The sequence below is a fragment of the Condylura cristata genome, unplaced genomic scaffold (genome assembly GCF_000260355.1).
Source record: "Condylura cristata isolate star-nosed mole 26May11 unplaced genomic scaffold, ConCri1.0 scaffold00018, whole genome shotgun sequence".
NCBI lineage: Eukaryota > Metazoa > Chordata > Mammalia > Eulipotyphla > Talpidae > Condylura > Condylura cristata.
The window spans coordinates 8,718,699-8,737,567 of record NW_004567119.1 but is presented as its reverse complement, the minus strand read 5'-3'; the positions used below and the strand labels follow the sequence as shown (position 1 = coordinate 8,737,567).

The 18,869-nt window shown below is 40.1% G+C and overlaps 1 protein-coding gene across 1 annotated transcript in view; it reads right to left on the bottom strand.

Moving 5' to 3' along the window:
• ARHGAP10 (Rho GTPase activating protein 10) overlaps nucleotides 1-18,869 on the bottom strand; it is a 220,674-nt gene that overhangs the window by 71,450 nt on the left and 130,355 nt on the right. The window contains exons 14-16 of the mRNA XM_004685315.2: nucleotides 18,190-18,264; nucleotides 12,278-12,365; nucleotides 5,509-5,567 (exon numbers count right to left, since the gene is read on the bottom strand). Of these exons, the coding sequence (XP_004685372.1) occupies nucleotides 5,509-5,567; nucleotides 12,278-12,365; nucleotides 18,190-18,264 (222 nt within the window). The remainder of the gene's footprint in view (nucleotides 1-5,508; nucleotides 5,568-12,277; nucleotides 12,366-18,189; nucleotides 18,265-18,869) is intronic.

The window sequence follows — 18,869 nt, the reverse complement described above, 5'->3', positions numbered from 1 at the left end:
AGAAATTCCAAAAAAAAAAAAAAAAGAAAGAAAGAAAGGGTAACTAACTTTCACCTTGTACATTCAAATATTTAAGATTGAAAACTTTGCACTAAAAAGCTTTTCTAACTTATCTGTCTACTTTATCATGAATTAACATCTCTTTCCAAAGAAAACTACTTTTAATATTTTGAGATTTGCTAGGGAATTAGTTTCCTGCCCACTGTGGATAAGGCTCTTCATTTCTAAAAACAATAGAATAGAATCAGTTTTGAAAAATAAAATCAAAACCTTCCACTGCCTTTCTTGTGCCTGTTCCATCTTCCCACTCTCGTCTTGTTTGAAATCACACACACATTTTTTCCAACTCTGCTCTTTCCCCCCCTTTTTTTTTTTCAGTAACGTTCTAAAGTGAAACTACATCCTACCTCTTTTGTTTTACTTTGACATGAACCAGAGCTTTCTATCAGTGGACATTTCCACATGGCTACAACACAATAATAACTTAAAGGACTCTAAGAAGCTTCTAAGGTCAATTTTCTTCAGTTGCCAATGCTATATGCATTTTATTATATTTTTATTGACATAAACTGATGAAGAGTGAAAGGTAAAACTTTTTTTTTTAACTTAGGATATCGAATTGATCATAGCACCAAATTCCTGAAGTTTCCCAGAGAATTAGCAGTGGATGGTACCAGTGAAAGCATCTTTAACTGTGAGTCACAGGCTGGCATCCACAACACTGGTGTCCAGAAGCTTATGATACTGTCAACTAATGGAGACTGAAAAAGATGTGATTTTAATTTACTAGAATCGATCAAAGACACACAGCAGATGAACGTAAACTATTCAGTTTTTAGATTCCCCATGTCAATAAACTTTGGGGAGTGTGGGAAACTGAGGCAGAGCATTAGCAAGCATGACGTAGGGGCATCTTGGTGAACAGACACAAGTATGGAAGCTCTTCGGTGGGGCTCTACTGCCATCAGCTAAGGCCAGCCCAGGTCATTTAAACATTCAATTTCCTTTATTTGCAGGCTCTTGGGAGAAACGATGCATCTTCATCTTTTTCCTCATGAAGGCTTACTGACAAGGATAGGACATTCTGGTAATACCAACAGCAGTGCCCTAAATCCTACCGTAGTTATAGTTCTCATCGTCAATGATGACAGAGTTTAATGGCTGTAGTTTTGCTCCCCAGGTAACTTGACTACAGGAAGAAAACACACTGAGCATGGCAGGATTCTAATACAAGGAGTCGTGCATGGCAGCCAAGTCAAGGAAATGCCCATCGACAGACAGCTGGAGAAAGCAACTGGAATAGGTATGCCATCAAATACTCATCAGATACTAAGAAGATGAAACAGTGCCTCTGGGGACAAAATAGTGGATTTGAGGCGATGATGCTAAGCAGAGTAAATCAGAAAATGAAAGACAGTTACTGGATGGCTTCACTCATTTGTGGAATATAAATCACCAAAGCAAACAAGCTGTCATGACACCGCAAAAAGTAATTTTTAGACTCTGTGAAAAATATAATGATTATGAGGGGGGAAGGGTGAAAGGTGGTGAGTATTGACCCTGGGTGAGAGGAACATGTCTAGAGGAAGGCTGAAAAGTAATCACATAATTGCATAATTACATAGCTGTGCAAGTAACCAGCAAGTCAATGAGATGAAGGAAAATACTTAAAAATAACACAGCAAGACAAATATTCTGATTCAGGGGACATTTTCCATGAGAGACCGAATCAGGCACCAGGCTTTAGCTGCCATTCTTAAGTTTAACAGGGGTCTGACTAGATACTCAGGTCAATTGTTACTGATATACTATACCAAGGACTCTGAGACTGAAGGCCCAGACACTGGCCATGAACTACACACCTTCACCAGGTGGGCAAATTCACTAGCTTCCCTGCACAGACCAAGTATAAATTGCACGCTTAGTTTAGGAATTTCTGTCCTGAAAGCTCATTAGGTCTTTTCAAAAGGTAGTGTGGACCAATACCAGCTGTGTGGCTGTGTGTGTGTTCTTCACACAGAACCCTTTTTTATTTTAAAGACTTATTTATTTATGCATACATAAGTTGGGGAGAGGGCTGAAGGGATTCACCGGAGACAGAGTGGGGAGCAGAACAGACAGATCTTCTGAAATGCACTGCTAAGGGGAGCAGCAGGTGAGACAGGAGAGGTCTGCTGTGCCATGTGGGTCAGCTCCCTGGCCAGGGATAGAAATTGTGCTCCAGTGGCTAGTGATAGCTTAATAGTACTGTGTCTTTAACGCCTGCGCCACCATGAAGGACCCTCACACAGGAATCTTAAAGCCATTCCAAATAAAGATGCTCAGAGAATCTTTTGTTTGAATGCTGTCTCTGACCTTACTGTCTGCCACAGAGCTCCAAGATGGGGCCCCTGTAATTTTCTGACAGGGGAGTGTGTGAGACCAAGTTCCTAAACTTCCTGACTGATAAGAGCATCATTTGCTTAAGTGAGGTGACCTTTTGGTGGGTGCCTAGTAAGGGTGCTGGTTGACAAAGACCAAACTATGATTGGAAATGAAGAATTTTCAACTTCATCGTGAGAAAACGGAGAGGGATTGGAAATGGAGTTCAGAATCAATTTTGTCTACATGATGAAGCCCCATAGAAACCCCTATAGTACAGGGTTCCAAAGCTTCTAAGAAATGAACATTAGCTATAACGGGGGGGTGGCACCCAGTGCCACAGGGACAGAAACACACAGAACATTTCCGGACCTTGCCCTGTGGACTTCTTTGTCTGGCTGTTCATCTGTATCCTTCACCGAGTCCTTTATTATATAATAATAAGCCTAAGTGTTTCCCTGAGTGCTATGAGCCATTCTCACAAATTCTCCTATCTACAGCGGGGCTATGGAAACCCTAACTATAGCCAGTCAGAGGTGTAAGGAACAACCCGGGATTGGTGACAGATGTTTGAAATGGAATCCTTAGCTGGTGGAATTTGATGTCACCTCTATCTAAAATCAAAACTGAACTGAATGAACTGGTTGGGGGGGGGGGTTTGGAGGGGGGCACCCATTTGTGACCAGAAATCTCAGATGTGGTATCTGTGCAAGTAAAGGAAAATTCAAGAGTATTCTTCTAAGACAGATGGTCTCTCATGTCTTTTAATAATTTTAGTTAACTTTCTGAGCTGAGGTTCTTTTAATTATCTCAAAAAAATTTTTTAATTCCCCAGTACATTTAGCAAGTCAGTTAACTTGATTTTTTTTTTAGAATGAAGAACAAAAAAAATGTTTGCTTTTTTTGTGGTAACAACAAAGAAATAAAATTTCTATGTGTTTAATGAACTCCAGAAATTAGCTCATAGGTACTTTCTCAACAGAACTCTGCAGGAGAGAAACTGAGAGAAGATGAAGGGATTCAGGGAAACCTTGAGAACTTCAGCAGGGAGGGAGGGAGGAGACACCTCGACACCACAGAACAGACGGGAGCCACACACATGACTAGAATGAATCCAAAATGAGTTTCCATGCTGAAGTGGGGGGCGGCTTGGTAATTTTAGCAAGCACAGTCACTTTAGCAAAACAAGGTAACCTCTGACACTTAACAGAAAATGATAGCATATTTTAACCACAATCCCAATTTCCCAAGAATATTCAAAAGGGGAGACTAATGTTGGCCACCTGACTTCTGCAACTGCTTTATGCAGTGCTTGAAAGCACATGTGCAAAAGATTAGAGTATCTGCCCCCACTCTCCTTCCTGAGTGGAGGAGAGTCATTGCAAGGGATTCAAATTAAAAAAATGAAAACCTACATTGGAAATGTTGGGCCCCCAAACACAGCCACTTACTACACTTTTTCTCACTAAATTAGGTGACCACGAGTGCATTCCAACCACATCTCCACTTAGGAACAAACCCACACCAATAATTACAGTAGCTGCAGTGTTTCTTTAGAGCAAGGCCTGCAAGTCAAATCACTGCAAAGACCCTTACTGCAGCCCTACTAAGTTAACAAGCCAGCCACCAGGTACAAGTGCTTTATACCACCTCTCCCCCCAGCAAGCTCCTTAAACCCATGTCTCACCACCATGGACACCACAACTGCTCGAGAAGTGCCTTCATTTGGCAAAACACACTGGCATTCGGCTCTCAGACTGACCGGCTTCAGTGACAAGGCACAGCCATAACAACAACACTAACTCATCATTAAAGCCATCCTTGGTAATCACTTTATCTTTCTCCAATTCAAAAAGGATTCTAGATTAAAACTGGCACACCTCTGCTTTTTCCAGTCTTGCAAGCAAACATGAAACAACTGTCCTTTAACCAGTTTCATTTCTCTTTCTCTGGTTTGCCAAAAGTGCCACAGGGAAGAAATCAAAACAACGAAGCATTTGCTTGAGTTTTTGCCAAGAAAACTTTCCCCCACTTCCTTGATCACACAAATTCGCTCTTTAAAAAAAAAAAATCCTCCTCCATATGAAAACAAATGTGCATACAACGGTCTTTTTGCCTTTTCCAAAAGCCTATTTTATTGATAGTCTAATTAGGCCTATACCTCGCTTCTCTACTATGAAGCTTTCCACTGGCTGCAGCAAAGACCTCACAAGAAGATAACATTAAAGTGATGTTGGGGCAGCAATCACATAGGACCCAAAGGAATTGTTCTAAGTTTTTCAACAGATTAAACTATGGAATGCTTCCAAGGTGGGGAAAATCAAGGAAATGAAAATACAATTACAGCTACTGTCCCGTGCACCTGTAAAAACCAGTACTGGTTTCAGCCAGTGGATCTGAGCTTTGAATTAAAAAAATAACATCCCCATTATCTGGGAAGTTACTTAACACATTTCAATCTTCACGTCCTTAGTCTTAAATACCTAACACCACCGCATTTCAGAAGACTGTGTGTTATACAGTGAGATAGAGAAAACAAGAGAGCTTCAAAGACGAAAACTCACCAAAAACCAAAATCAGAAATTAAAATGTTTGCAATATTCATTTAATATTCTATCAGATATAATTTACTCTCTATCACTAACTGTGTGGGCTTCTGAATTATCTGACAGTGTTCCTTCTGCCTGTAATTTCTACCTAAGTATCTTTCAATGGGAAGTCATTTTCAAACTCCTGATGTCTCCAGTCAGCTCATCTCCCCGGCCCTCTGTAAGCTAAGTATTTCTGTTTCAATCACATTTTGTTCATGCTGTTAGATATTTTGTGGTATAGCAAGAGGTATGTAGCCCCAAGACTTGCTACATAATTAGCCCTCAAAGCCAAAATCTTCTTGATTCTACATACCCAGTGTCTGTCACTGACTAGCACCACATTGGCAAAAAATAAACATCTATGAATGAAATAAAAACCATAACTGCTCACCTTCTGCGCCTTCCGAAAGGGTAAAGAAACCAGACATCTTCTAAAGCCCTTTCTAACTCTCACACACATTACAGTAACATCAAGGTAAATTTCTCATGTGGAAATTACAGTTGATATGCATTATCAGCTACAACACTGTCCCTACGTACCCCCCAAAATACTTACTGGCTGGGACAATGAATTCCCCATGTAACTCATAGGTCATAAGAGGTTCTGGAAGACTCCTGTATGAAAAAGATAGTTCAGAATTAGCAAACAAATCCAAACAGTCCACACTCTGCATGTTTGTTTTTTTTTTTAAATAAACGTATATTAAAATGTGTGTGCATTTCTTAGTTAATGTGTGAAACTTCCCTAGGGAAAACTTTACATATCAAAAAGATACATAAATCAAGTCCTTACTTTATTGTTATCTGCACCAGGCACTATCAAAGCACAGTCACGATTCCCATCAGATCTGAGCATACAGTACTTTATATTTAATCTTGGAAAGTACCTTTACAAACATCTGACTTTATGTATACAACTTTTTTCCCCCCACTGATAGCATGTTGTTTTGAAAATCATCTCTAGGATAATAATTGAAGATGTCACAGAAATAGCAGAAGATACTAAATAAACTAAAAGAAAAATTCTCTTCTCTTACATACCTATTAAAAAGACAAGACCCATTTTTTGCTTATATGTAACAGTAAGAGACACAAAACAACTGTTGACAGCGTTAGACATACACATTTTCATTTTCTACAAAACAGATTGCATAAATGCTACAGTCAGTCAAACTTCATGCATATCTGAAATTCTAAAACACCAGATCTCCCAACTTTACAAACACTGAAACAATGATCAATCTGTACAGCTGTTCTGTAAGCAATCTGGCAGTGCGTTAGGAAATAAAAAAAAAAAGATTTAATCACGTAACCCAGAAATTCCTTTTCAAATGCCCCTCCCTTAAGAAACTTTAAACATAAACAAAAGCCAAGAAAAATGTCAGGGATAAAGTCTTTTCATACTGACAAAGGGGTCCATTCAAAAAGCTATCACACTCCGAAATGTTAATGGATCAATAACAGAAACTTCAAAATACAGAAAGCAAAAACTCATGGCACTATGGGAAGAAATGTACAAATTTATAACCATGGCTGGAAACTTAAAAATTGACAGAACAAGGAAACAGATCATCAGTTAGGAGACAGCATGTCTGGACAGACGAAGAGCAACTTCACCTAACTGGTGTGTTCATCACCTAAATGAGATTCCATCCAAAACAGCCGAATAGTCACTCTTTCCCAGGGCTCATGGAACATTTATCAAGGTAATACATATTCTGGGCTATGAAGCAAAGTTGAATAAATTTTTTAAAGATCCAGGGTAGTTCTCTGATTAAAATTAAATTTGAATTAACAATAATAGTAAGGTAGCTGGAAAACACCATTGTCCATTTCAGCTAAATTAGTGGCATTTGTGATCATAAAAATGTTCATACTGTTAACAGAACGCTATCTGGAAAGCTCCCCAAAAAGGGTAAGTAGGAACTGTTTTGAACTTAACGAAAATACAACATATCAGAATTTGAGGAATGTTCATGAAGCAGCATTAAAAAAAAGGAAAAGGCTTTAAAAGTGTAACTTCTCTTCCCACCTTAAAGAGCCAAGAGGAATAAGACAGTAATATGAACCAAAACAAGCAGAGGAGGAAAAAAAAAAAAAATGAGAATAGATGCAATAAAATGTGAGGATAGAGGAAATAATGCAAAATTGGTTCTTTGAAAAAACTAAAATTGCCAAATCTAGCCAAATTAATTAAGAGAAAAATTATTAAAAGTGTCAGGAATAACAGGGGTAATGGCATAATCATTGCAGGTTCGAAAAGTATTAATAAGAAAACAGGAGTAAGAACAGTCACAGGTCCATAAATATTAACTGTAATGAACAAAACTCAAAAGAAACAAACTATAAAAGCTCACTTCAGGAAAAAACTGGTAACCTGTGCAGTCCCACCTTTATGAAAGACACTGAATTTGTAGTTAAAAATCTCCCCAGTAAGAAAATCAGATGTGATATGACTTCACCAGTGTAATCTACCAAGCAATGAATGGATAGTAATACCAAGTTGATACAATTCTCCCAGAAATGATGAGGGAATAAGCCCAACTAATTCTTTGAGGCCATATTACCCTAGCACCAAAATTAAAGACTGAAACAAGAAAAGTACTAATCAACAGTACTCCTGGGCATGGATGCAAGTATCCTAAATAAAGACAAATAACAGGATAATACACATTGTGACCAATTTGAGTTTTTAAAAGAAATGCAAAATTGGCTTAATTTTTTTTTTTAATTCGGTGTATTTAATACATTTGTAGTGGGGAAAAATACAGGATGATCATCATCTCAATAGAAAATTCAGAAAAAAAGATAAGTTCTTCCCACAAATGTCTTAGAACAACTAGTCACTGATACACAAACATGCATCTGGGTCCACACCCAGTATCTTATGTAATAATTAACTGAAAACCAATCTCAGATAGATCTGAGTTAAAACCTAAAATTATGAAACTCCTAGAAGAAACTATGAAATAAACCCCTCTGAGTCTCTGAACTAAGCAAAGATTTCTTCACACATCACCAAAGAACAATCATTAAAAGAAAAACTAACTGCTTTTGGGGGGGGGGGACAACTATAAAGAGCATGAATAGAAAGCCACAGCATAAAGAAAATATTTGCAAAGCATCTATGTGAGAAGAGACTTACATTCAAAATAAATGAAGCTTTATCAAAGCACAGTACCAACCCAACTGTAACTGCATGCAAGACCTACCTAGAAATTTCACCCAGAAGATACACTAATGACAAACAAGGACAGAAAGTGACGTTTAACTGACCACGGCAGAGGTACACCTTAAAAGTACAATGAAATATTCCATTCACCATTTCAAAGGCTAAAATTAGGAAGACTAAGTTATCAGGAGTAGGCAGAAATGTAGAGGAATCACCACTCTGCTACAATGCTGGGGGGGATGAAAAGAAATAAAAACACTTCAGAAAAGTCCATCGGTTTCTCAAACAACATGTCAAGCATACACTGCCCACAGGACACAGACACTCCATTTGTAGGATTTACCCAGGAGAAGCAGAAGCCTGGGTCCACTCAAATGGTGCACAAAGATTTTTAGTAATTTTATTTAGTGACCAGAAGCTACAAACAACTCAAATGTCCATCAAGAGGTAAGTGGAGAAGTTAAAATTGTGACAATACAATGCAACACTCGCTAGTAACAAGTTAGAACCAGTAGTATATGCCACATGAATGAACCTCAAACCATGCTCAATGGTAGAACCAAGAACAGCCTAAATGCCCATCAATGAGTGAGTGGGTAAAGAAAATGTGGTGCGAACAAACACACACAACGATGCACACACACACAAAATGAAAAACTATTCAGTTGGTTTTTTGTTTCTTTGAAAAAGATGAAATCTTGCCATCTGCCACATGGATGGAGACTGAACCAAGTGAAATATGTCAATAGAGACCGATAAAGACATTAACACAATTTCACTGGTGTGCCCTACAGAAAGTAATGAAGCAAAGGAACAAACACACTCTAGACACAGAGAACAGACTGGTGTACAGCAGAGAGGGAGGCGGGGCTGAGTAAAAATGGCAAAGGGGGGTAGACTGGGTAGTGATGGATGGAAACGAGATTCTGGTGGTAATAGCGATGAAGTATGTATGGATAGATGTCCGAGTATTCTGTACCTTGATTACCAATGCTGCCTTTAATAAACTGATTTATATAAAAGAACCCAGATGATTTAAAAATTTTGTGCATAATTACAGGAAATGCAAAAATAATATCATAGGAAGCATAAGGAATCTGTGAGGGTGAGGGTACTCACTTTTGGCTACGCTGATGTCTTCACAAGTGTATACATATGTCAAACAAAGGCACTCTATAAATATATGCGATCTATTGTGCATCAATTAAACAGCGAAGCAAATAGATGGAAAACCTATGTAGAGGTAAACTGCTACATGCAATGTAGGATCCTGTGGTGCACACGCACAGACCCGTGAATGGTAACCAGACACGTTCCCTAAATCTTAGAGCATTAGGGAAGAAAAGCGGCAGCCTTTTTTCCTCGCCACTCGCCCCCGCCCTGCCATCCCTTCACTCTCATTTAAAGAGCAAAATGCAATCAATTACACCACAGCCTAAGTAAAGCGAGAGAAGGGGCCGTGAGAAGAGTAAACCTGTGGGGTTTTGTTTCATGCTCTGCACAAACAGCAAGCAGCAAAAAAGGCAAATGGTGGGCTGGCAAAAATTAAAGAGTGTTGAAAAGAAAAGGGGAAATGAGGCTTCAGAAAGCCACAGAGAGCATTTCTTTTCCAATAAAAATGAATTTGTATCTAAATACCTTCCTCAAGCTACTTATATCGTTGCCATATGTCTAGCTGAGCAGTGCAGCAAAAGCAGTAAGTATTAAATAGCTCTAAGGTAGGGAAGCAGCAGTAACAATGGCAACTCCCCATACACAATTTACTGACCTGAGCCACTGCCCCTGTCCATTTCCCACCCCTCCTGACTGTGAGTCACATCTCCTTTGCCATCCTCTGTGCTAAGAGTTTGGGGTTGTAAACCGTAATAGTTACTTAACCTGGCATTTTCTTCCCCAGAAGTCCCATTCCAATTTCCGGAGTTTAAAAATTCCCTCCAGGTAAAATCATTTTACTTCAAACATCACAAAACTACTCATTTGTCCATTCACAATGGGAAACTGCTATAATGAACACATTGCTGGAAATCAAACGTATGGTCTGATCCAAACAGACAGGAAACCTGGTAATTCAGGCATGTTCGACACTGAATGTTGGGGGGAAATTGCCATAAGGCGGTAGGAGAAAAAAAGCAAGATGCAATGTCTGTGTGCATACCCTTCTTCCCAAGGTTCTGCTTCTTGCTTTAGTTTTGCTTTTGGGGGGTGGGGGGCGCCAGGGGTTGGCAATATCTCCCTCCAACAAAGTAGCCAGCTTACTTGCAGTGAGAATTCAAGAGCATTTTTTAAAAGATTTATTTATTTATGCACACAGAACTGGGTACAGGCCAGAGGTGCAGGAGTAGTGAGAGGATTCACCAGAGACAGAGTGGGGGCAGAACAGGCAGATCAACGAAGTACACTGCTGAGGGGAGCAGCAGGCGGGTCAGGAGAGGTCTACTGTGCCATGTGGGTCACCTCCATGGTGGAGGTCGAACTCCTGCTGAAGTGGCTTTAGCTTCTCACTGCTGTGCTTTAACCTGCTATGCTGCCAGGGAGGGCCCAAGAGCATTGGTTTTTGGTTTTTTGTTTTTGGTGAGAAAAGCCATAGTCAACTCCATGGCCTGAAGCCAAGAGAGACAGAGCTGGGATTCGAATCCAGGACACAGGCTGCAGTGACCATATTCTCAGCCACTGTGCTGACACAAAGCATTTGCCTTGACTATAAACTTGTAGCCAAAATGAAAAGAACTAAACAGTTTTCTCTCATTTTAGGGCATCAGCAGAGAAAGTGTCAACTATGTCTTAATTATGGCATTTTCAGTTGCTAAAAATATAATCAGTGGAAAAGAACAGCAGCTTCAAGTTCAAATCTCCCAAGGCATCTGCCATTTGACGAGAAGCCCTTTATCACATTCAAGCAGAATGTGGATGTTGTTCGGGACGAAGCTATAAAAGTAATAGCATCTCCTAGTGTTCTACAGGCAATGTTGGCTTCTAAGTGGCATTCAAGAGGATGACGCAAGGCGATGCGTGATAAGGGCCAAGGAGGCGACATGGGACCAGGGACTATAAGCAATTAGCTTCAGAAAGTATTGGAAACCAAAAAGAAATTATATGCACTAAATTAAAAAAAAAAAATCCTCTGATTCACAAACTAATTCCCCTCAGACAAAAAGAACCAAGTGTAATGAAAGGTATTTGGGGGCAGAAGGGGCGCGGAGGTAATTTACTGCAAAAGCACTGGACTGTGGCCCTTCGTTTCCCATAACTGAGTCACTCTTCGATCTCTCCAGTCACACCCAACCGGAGTTCCCCAAAGTGTGCGCTGGGCTTCAGCCCCTCCAAGGTGGCAGCATTCCGGCAGGGCAGGTTAACCTGGAGGCCCGTTACAGCGCTGCACCCCTCACCCATCATCCGTTCATCATCTTGCAGGGAGGCCATCTCTGCCACAGTGGACATTTGCGGCCAGCCCTGCCCTGCCCTGCCCCGGGCCCCCAGATGCCAACAGCACCCTCTCCAGCTACCTCAGCCATGCAAGACTCAGTCCCCAGCAGAGCTACAGCAGAACTACAGCTGTGAGCTTTTCTCCCATTGTTTCACTCCTTTTTTCACTCTCTATAAGTGTGTTTTTCATCTAACCTTGAGCACTTTATCATTAAATCCCTTTCTTTTTTAAAGAAAGGCTAATGACTCAGACATACTGAGCTATTTACTTACTCAAGTTCTAAACAGTTCCTGCAATAAATGCAAAACTTAAGTTCCTCTTAAAACCTCACCCAGTAAACATCTCTCCAACCACTGAGCATTTATACGTGTTACCATTATAAGCCTGTAAGTTCAAGGGGCTAAAGTTTAAGGCAAACATATCTTTATTTTATCCTAAAACATAAAAGGATTTAGTGACTTCAATAATAGCACCCTTTCTGGCTGTTTCTTAGCATTTAATGCCTAAAACATCTACACCAGACGATCACTTCGAAATCCAAGTCTATTCCCATTCTGTTCTGTTGCAATTTACTTCACAACAGGTGATGTTCACCCTGTAATCACCTCACATCCAAGAATATACTTCCTGAATGGCTCCTCTTGGATAAAAGTTTAACTGGTGACAGTTTAGGTCTACTGTGTGTCTGACATTCAAATGTCAGCTCCTCTGTTACTGAGGAGAGCTCACCTCAAGTACTGCTTCAGGGCGCTTGTTATTGTTTTCACTTCCCAGTCGATGGAATTCTCCAGGTCCACCTCATTGCATGTCTTTACATCTAGAGCAAGAGACAAAGGAACAGCAGTTAAGACCTTGCCTCTTGCCTGGCTCACAAAACTTCCATTTTTCAATGGCCAAACCACAAAGAATTCATTCTGTGGTTTCTTGTGAAAACATTCTATATACCATTTCTTGTAACAGTATGTATCACGTTCTACCATTAGCTTTTTCTAGCACTTCCAAAAATCTGGAATGGAGAGAATTAAGTAGAAGGGTTGGGCTGAGCAGAGGCAGTTGGGATACGGCACAGCATTTCAACATTCCCGACTGCACCCCATAAGCAGAAGTCATCGTGATTCTGAGGAAAGGTGCCATCCTGGTCTGTGTGGTGTCTGTGGCCACTGCTCGATGTCCTGACAGGGAACAGTCCGTGAAAGGCAACACGGCAGGAAGAGAGCTAAGTGCGGCCCAACATTTCTAAGACTCGTACTCATCATATTATCTTTCTGAAAATGAATACGAGCCACCGCATTGGAATCACGATGATGCAAACCTAAAAAGCCAATGATATGGACGCTCCCACGTTAACTGCAATACACACCTGTCCAGGAAACATGTACTGGAAGCCTCTGTGGAGTACTCCCAACACCCCTTCTAGACTAAGCTAGAATTCTTTGCAAAGTGTGGTGATAAGGTTATTTATGCAAAATGCCCTTTCACTTAGCTAGTAAGTTCTAAAGACTCATGTGGCTGAGGAGGGAAGAGACACAGTAAACGCTAGCATGGAAAATGTCCTCCTGAGGCTGGGCCACCACACGGGGCTGTGGCAGAGGCCGGGTGTAGTGTAGAGTTACCAAGCTGGGCTTAAATGACCCCCAGCCAGCCCCCAATCCTGACTGCAGGTCAGTTCCACAGCTAATACAATTTCACATCTTCATCTGCAGGACTGAGAGAGAATATAAATAAATGCTCTTCCAGAACTACTGAGAGCACAGCACATCAAGAATGTCTACAGAATTCAGAAATTACTCATGAGCAGGAATTACCATGCTGAGTGGCTAGAGGTGGAGACACCTATGTGAGCATGGTCGAGGGTTCCTGTGCAAGTCGGCAAACCATCAGCTCAACCTTGCCAAGTTCCTGTGCTCCCATCACGTACGGGAAAAATAGGTTCTTACAGAAACACCAGATCTCCCTCACTCCAGAATGCTTCAAGTAAGACCAAAAAGTAAAAAAACCTAGCTGCTTGGGGCATTGTCCTCCCTTACACTGTACTCATCCACAGAGGCAAGGAAACATCTTGCTAGTATTCCCTCTCGAACGGCATGAAAAAGAACAACCTGTCAAAACAGGGCCAGCACATTAAGTCCTGGAGGCCACTTCCAAAGTTTTAGGCTTGAGCATGAGAAAGGCTGGACGACAACTCAATGTTCTCCTCAAAGTTTGGGGGAACCAAACGGTGAAACAGGAAGTGATGGTTATCTCACAGCCATGACATCATACACATGAAGTCAATTAATCAAAAGTCTGGAAGCTTCTGAAAGCACTTCAACAGTTCTTGATTACAGCAACTGACAGAAATGTGCAATAAACTACAACAATGGCAATTGACACTGATTACATTTTGATCAGTTCCTACAATTCAGAACTCATTTGTTACTGAGCTTGTCAGACAAGCCACAGATACATTCAAGAAATCAAATTAAGCACCCTGATTAAAGGTGCAATCCTTTATAACTAGAACTAAATAATTCTGTTCTAAAGGCTTTGCCAACCAATTACTTCAGTAACTGAATATTCTCTCTCTCATTAAATCAATTATTTAAATCTCATTTTAACATACAAGTCAGATAACATTTTCAATCAACTTGCTACCAGAAAATCACCATTTTATAATCCAAGAGGCTTCTAAAGGAAATCTTTTATTTTCAAGTTTCTACCAACTTATCATTCCATATTTTGAGAACTATACTCTCTTCTGTGGAAAAATTTTATTGATCTAGGCAATAAAATGTAGCTGTCACACAGAAACTAATGACTAAATAGTGTCTAAGATACCAATCCTCTATTAAATTTTCACTATTTTCAAGTAATAATCATGCCTACATGTTCTTTACAATCGGTAGGTGCATTGGCCACCAGGAAACTTGTTATAACTTATTTGGGATTCAAACATTAAAAATTCATTGTCATGTTTTATCAGAATATAGTTCTACCGCAAACACTAAAAACTTTGCTTCTTTTCTGACCAAAAGACAACACTAAAGAGATTAGTTATAAGTCTAAATAAACAAGCAAAGTAGTAAGCCATTGTCTTACTAGAGGTTAATGTTTCGTAATTATACAACCAATGGCCATTTGTTTAAATACTGGAAACACTTAGCCTGACCTAAATACAACATGTTTGTCTTCTGCTAGGCACCATCCGTTTTTAAGTACCTGAAGCAGTACAATGATTGAATGAGCTTTCCAAATAGTTTATAGTCCAAAATCAGTATTAGCGGCATTGGTTAAAAGTTGTCCTACTAACTAAATAAGGTTAATATTTTTAAAGTAAAACTCTTCTGAATTAGTTCTAGGTGTTATTTTCTATAATTCTATCTCCAAAAATAAAGGGAATCATCTAGTCTTTTCTGCACATTAGATTTTGAGATAGCCACTGACTTCACCAGCCTGTACAGCAACCATCACATCATCTCACAGCTCCCCTCCCCTGCTCTGATGTTTTCATTCCCCTGCGGGGAAGAAGGAAGAATCCATGACAAGTCTAATTCCCATGAGTTCTAATCTTCCAATAGCTACTGTAATTATCTGCTATGTTCTCAACCACTGACTACGGAACCCCGACTCACCCTAGGGCACCTCACTGGATGCGTTCTTCCTGCCTTCTCCAACTACTCCAAATTTTGTTTCTGTTTTTAAAATCATGTTTTTTTGTTTTTTTTTTTTTTAACTTCAACTTCACAGCATATGTCTTCAGTTAGAGCAAAGGGGGATGGAAAGGAAAATGACTTGGAAAGGAAGCAGTCATTCAGTTGGGCATTTTCTTTGGGAAACTTAAGTTTGGTACAGGGAAAGGCTAGAAGGTTCCTGGCAACGCAGACGACTGCTGCTTCTGCTCTCAAATGTTAGACAAATAAGAACGCTAAGAACTCCCATGCCCACAGAGAGCAAGGCCGTCTCCACTCTTTTCCTGACCTAGAAGGCAAGTGACTCGTCCACTGAAAGAACTTTCTACCGTCAGCTACCATTAATACTTCATGTGCAGCACAGAAGAGACAAGGGATAGAGGGGAGGGAAGAAGACTAGAAACAGTTTTCTCTGTTTTAATGGTGAAGGAGGGAACTTAAAAAACAACAAGAAAACAAGCAAGATCTGTTCACCCACCTTTCCTAGAATTGTCCCAAAGTTTTACATCTGCCCATCTAAAGGATACTTGAAGTATTTTTAATACAAAAATATTTTAGACAAAAAGGAAAAAAGGGCAAGAGAAAATTCCTGTAGTAAATAGCGAGCTCTCAAGAACCCAGTAAATGGAACTTATCAACAAATACAAAATGACTTGCAATTTTTTTCTCATATACTTAAAAATTAGATTTTTCATTTCTACAAAAATAATGATGTTACAAACAAAATAAACTCTGAAAAATCAAATTTGACAAAGGCATCATTTACAGGCACAGTAAATTAAAAATAACTGCCTGTACCACAAATGGACAAAATTAACTAACAGGGAGAGGAGGACAGTGATTTAAAAGAGCAAAGTTTAAAATTTAGCAGACTCACCCAACTTTTCCCTATTAAGGTAAGTGATTTTAAACATTACAGAGAGTTGTGGGGAAAGTCAGAGAAGAAAAATATTCACAAACAATATATACCCAGCAAGTCAGAAACTCTTAAAATTCTTTTTTTTTTTTTATAAAGAGGTAGAGATCATTTATAGGACAAAGTAAAGAAGTATCATAAGGAAATCCTTCATTTCCTTATGAGTGGATCTATATTGCTAACAGTTAGGATTTGAGTTGGTGGCACTAACAAAAAGATGATCCTAATGCTAAAAAATCCAAAGTTGTGATCGACAATCTTCAATTCGTACTAACAATTAGTTCTAGGCTAAGTGATTTACCATGTGGAGTGCCCTAAAGTGAATTACTTGTTAAGGAAATAACCAGTCAGTATGTCAACTCTCGAGCTTCCTTTCTTTGCTGAAAGGTATTACTGGAAACAGCATTTCCTCTACCAGCTACTGGAAAGGGGCTGTGTCACGCTTGTGTCCTAGACTTCCCTGTCCCGAGCCTCGTGGAAAGCAGAAAAGTGTTTTTCAGGTCACAGATTTTTGAGGGGCAAGAGATTACAAAACACCCTCAAGTGAAGGGCTTTCTTGAGACCTTTCCCGAATGCAGAGGTCTGACGTGGCCACCTGAGTTCAGCAGCACAGTGTGTGGGGGGTTTTGGGAGACGAAGAACACATTTCCAGGCAGCCTAGCCCTTCAGGGTGACCGCAGAGAGATCTGTGTTTAAACTTCTCGTGAACATGAACCAGAAGACAATCAAAATGCTAGAATTCTTAAGACCAATTTGCTGCCAAAGTGGGTCTTTCAGTCCAAATCTCCCTTTCTGATACCGACAAGTCTTCCAGCTCCCATCATTATAACACCATCTTGGAAATGAGAGAAGTGTTTCTAATTTTAAAATTAACTAAAAGCAGATGCTGTAGCCCCATTAAACTCTTCCAGCTGCTACTGAACCCCTGGCAACCTGAGTCTATTTAATTTGGAGACCACTCATGGTAAAAAGGAAAATCTGACTGCCAAAGCTGCACACCCAAGTTAAACCAGAGAGGCAGAAAATGAAAACAGCTCTTGAAAGCAAATGTACTCTAACAAGGCCCTCCAACTGATGACGGGCAATTTTTCCTGTGGTTAATAGCTAAAAAAAGGTTGCTGCTTATTAAATCCTTAATTCAAATACAGCCAAACAAGCAATCCTCTCCGTAACAAGTCAGCTGATTTTATCCATCTTGGTCTGTGCTGCCTAAAAGTAAGTCTTTGCAACAATGCCTTAAAATGCAGACAGGTTTCCAAGCATTGACAGCACACCTGAGGGCTTTGTTAATATTGATTAATTAAAGTGAGAGAGATATCAAATAAATTAATATTTAGCAAGGTCATAATGACAGATTGCTTTGACACACAGGCCCCCAAGCCTGACGAGTTTTCATCACTCCTCAAGAGGAAGCCTGCTTTGGGGTAGGGAGAGAAGTGGGGTGTCTTACAGGTGGCACTCAACTGACAGCAGCAGGGAATGTAAAAGCGCTTTGTCATTCACATCATGTCTGGGGTAATGAAATGAATTCACTTGCTGGCTTCCTCTCGTTGCGATGCCAAAGAACACTGTGTTATCATCACAGATGGAGCAGGCCTGGTTCTGGAGGAAAGCCTGGTCCAAGCTACAAAAAAGCCACTGTGAATACCAATGAATCCCTGAGAATCAGACCCTTGCTGTCAAATGACAGTTGGGGAAGCTCCCTAAAACTGAGCAAGTCCCAGTGGTCTTGTCCAACCAAATGTACGGGCAAGACTCTGAACGGCCAATCTGGAAGCCGCACAAATCCAGAGGCCGGGTTGCCTCTTTCCCGGGAGAGGCACTCACAAGCTGCACTGTCTTGCTCTCAGTGCTTCAGAAGGAAAGAGCGAGTGGATGAGCTGTGCCAATGTAAACACTAGTCTACTTCTCTCTGTCTCTCTCTGCTCAGGAGAAAACTCATCTAGGCAGTAGGATAAAAAGATGGATTCCCTAGTAGGCTGTATGTGAGTAAAAAATATTAAAGTCAACCAACATCAACAAACATTGCATGAAAAATGATTAGAAAAGAGGCATACCCATCAACATACTCAGAAGTCTCTGGACCTTTGAACTCACCCCCACAACTCGGTACAATCCTTGGTCATTTATACCTATTGGAAGAGATGAAATGTTAGCAAAATACAAAATCTTATTTTAAAAGCTGTCAACCAACAGTTGCATTCCGGATTGTTACTGACATTAGCAGCCTTCCTGTTGACTACAAAAATAACATTTGACAAAAGCAAGTGTTTACCAACTTGTTTTAGCAGCTTGGTATTCATGAGTTATGGCTGGAAAATAATCTCCCAAAACAACATTGCACGTGGACAAAATGTAATGAGCCGATACTAGTGGAAGAAGTCAGATAAGTGGCCCCCACATACACAACACCGTTTGTAGAGAGCTATCATCAACTTCCCATTTGTTAAGTTTACTTATTTTGACAGTTTTCATTTTAAAGAAAATAATATGGTGATTAGTTATCAAACAGAAAGATCATCTGGATGATTCTTGAAGACCGCGGAAATGCATTCAAAACTAAGACGGAACTGTTTTGTTTGTTGTTATTTTTACAAACTTTCCCAAGCATTGTCCAGTGAGGACCAACCAAATGCAATAAAATGTGTGTCCAATCACCGTGTGCTCTCCCTGCAGAGACCCTCAACAACATGTCCCTGAGCATAACAGGCAAGAGAGAAGGCAAAAAAATGTACTG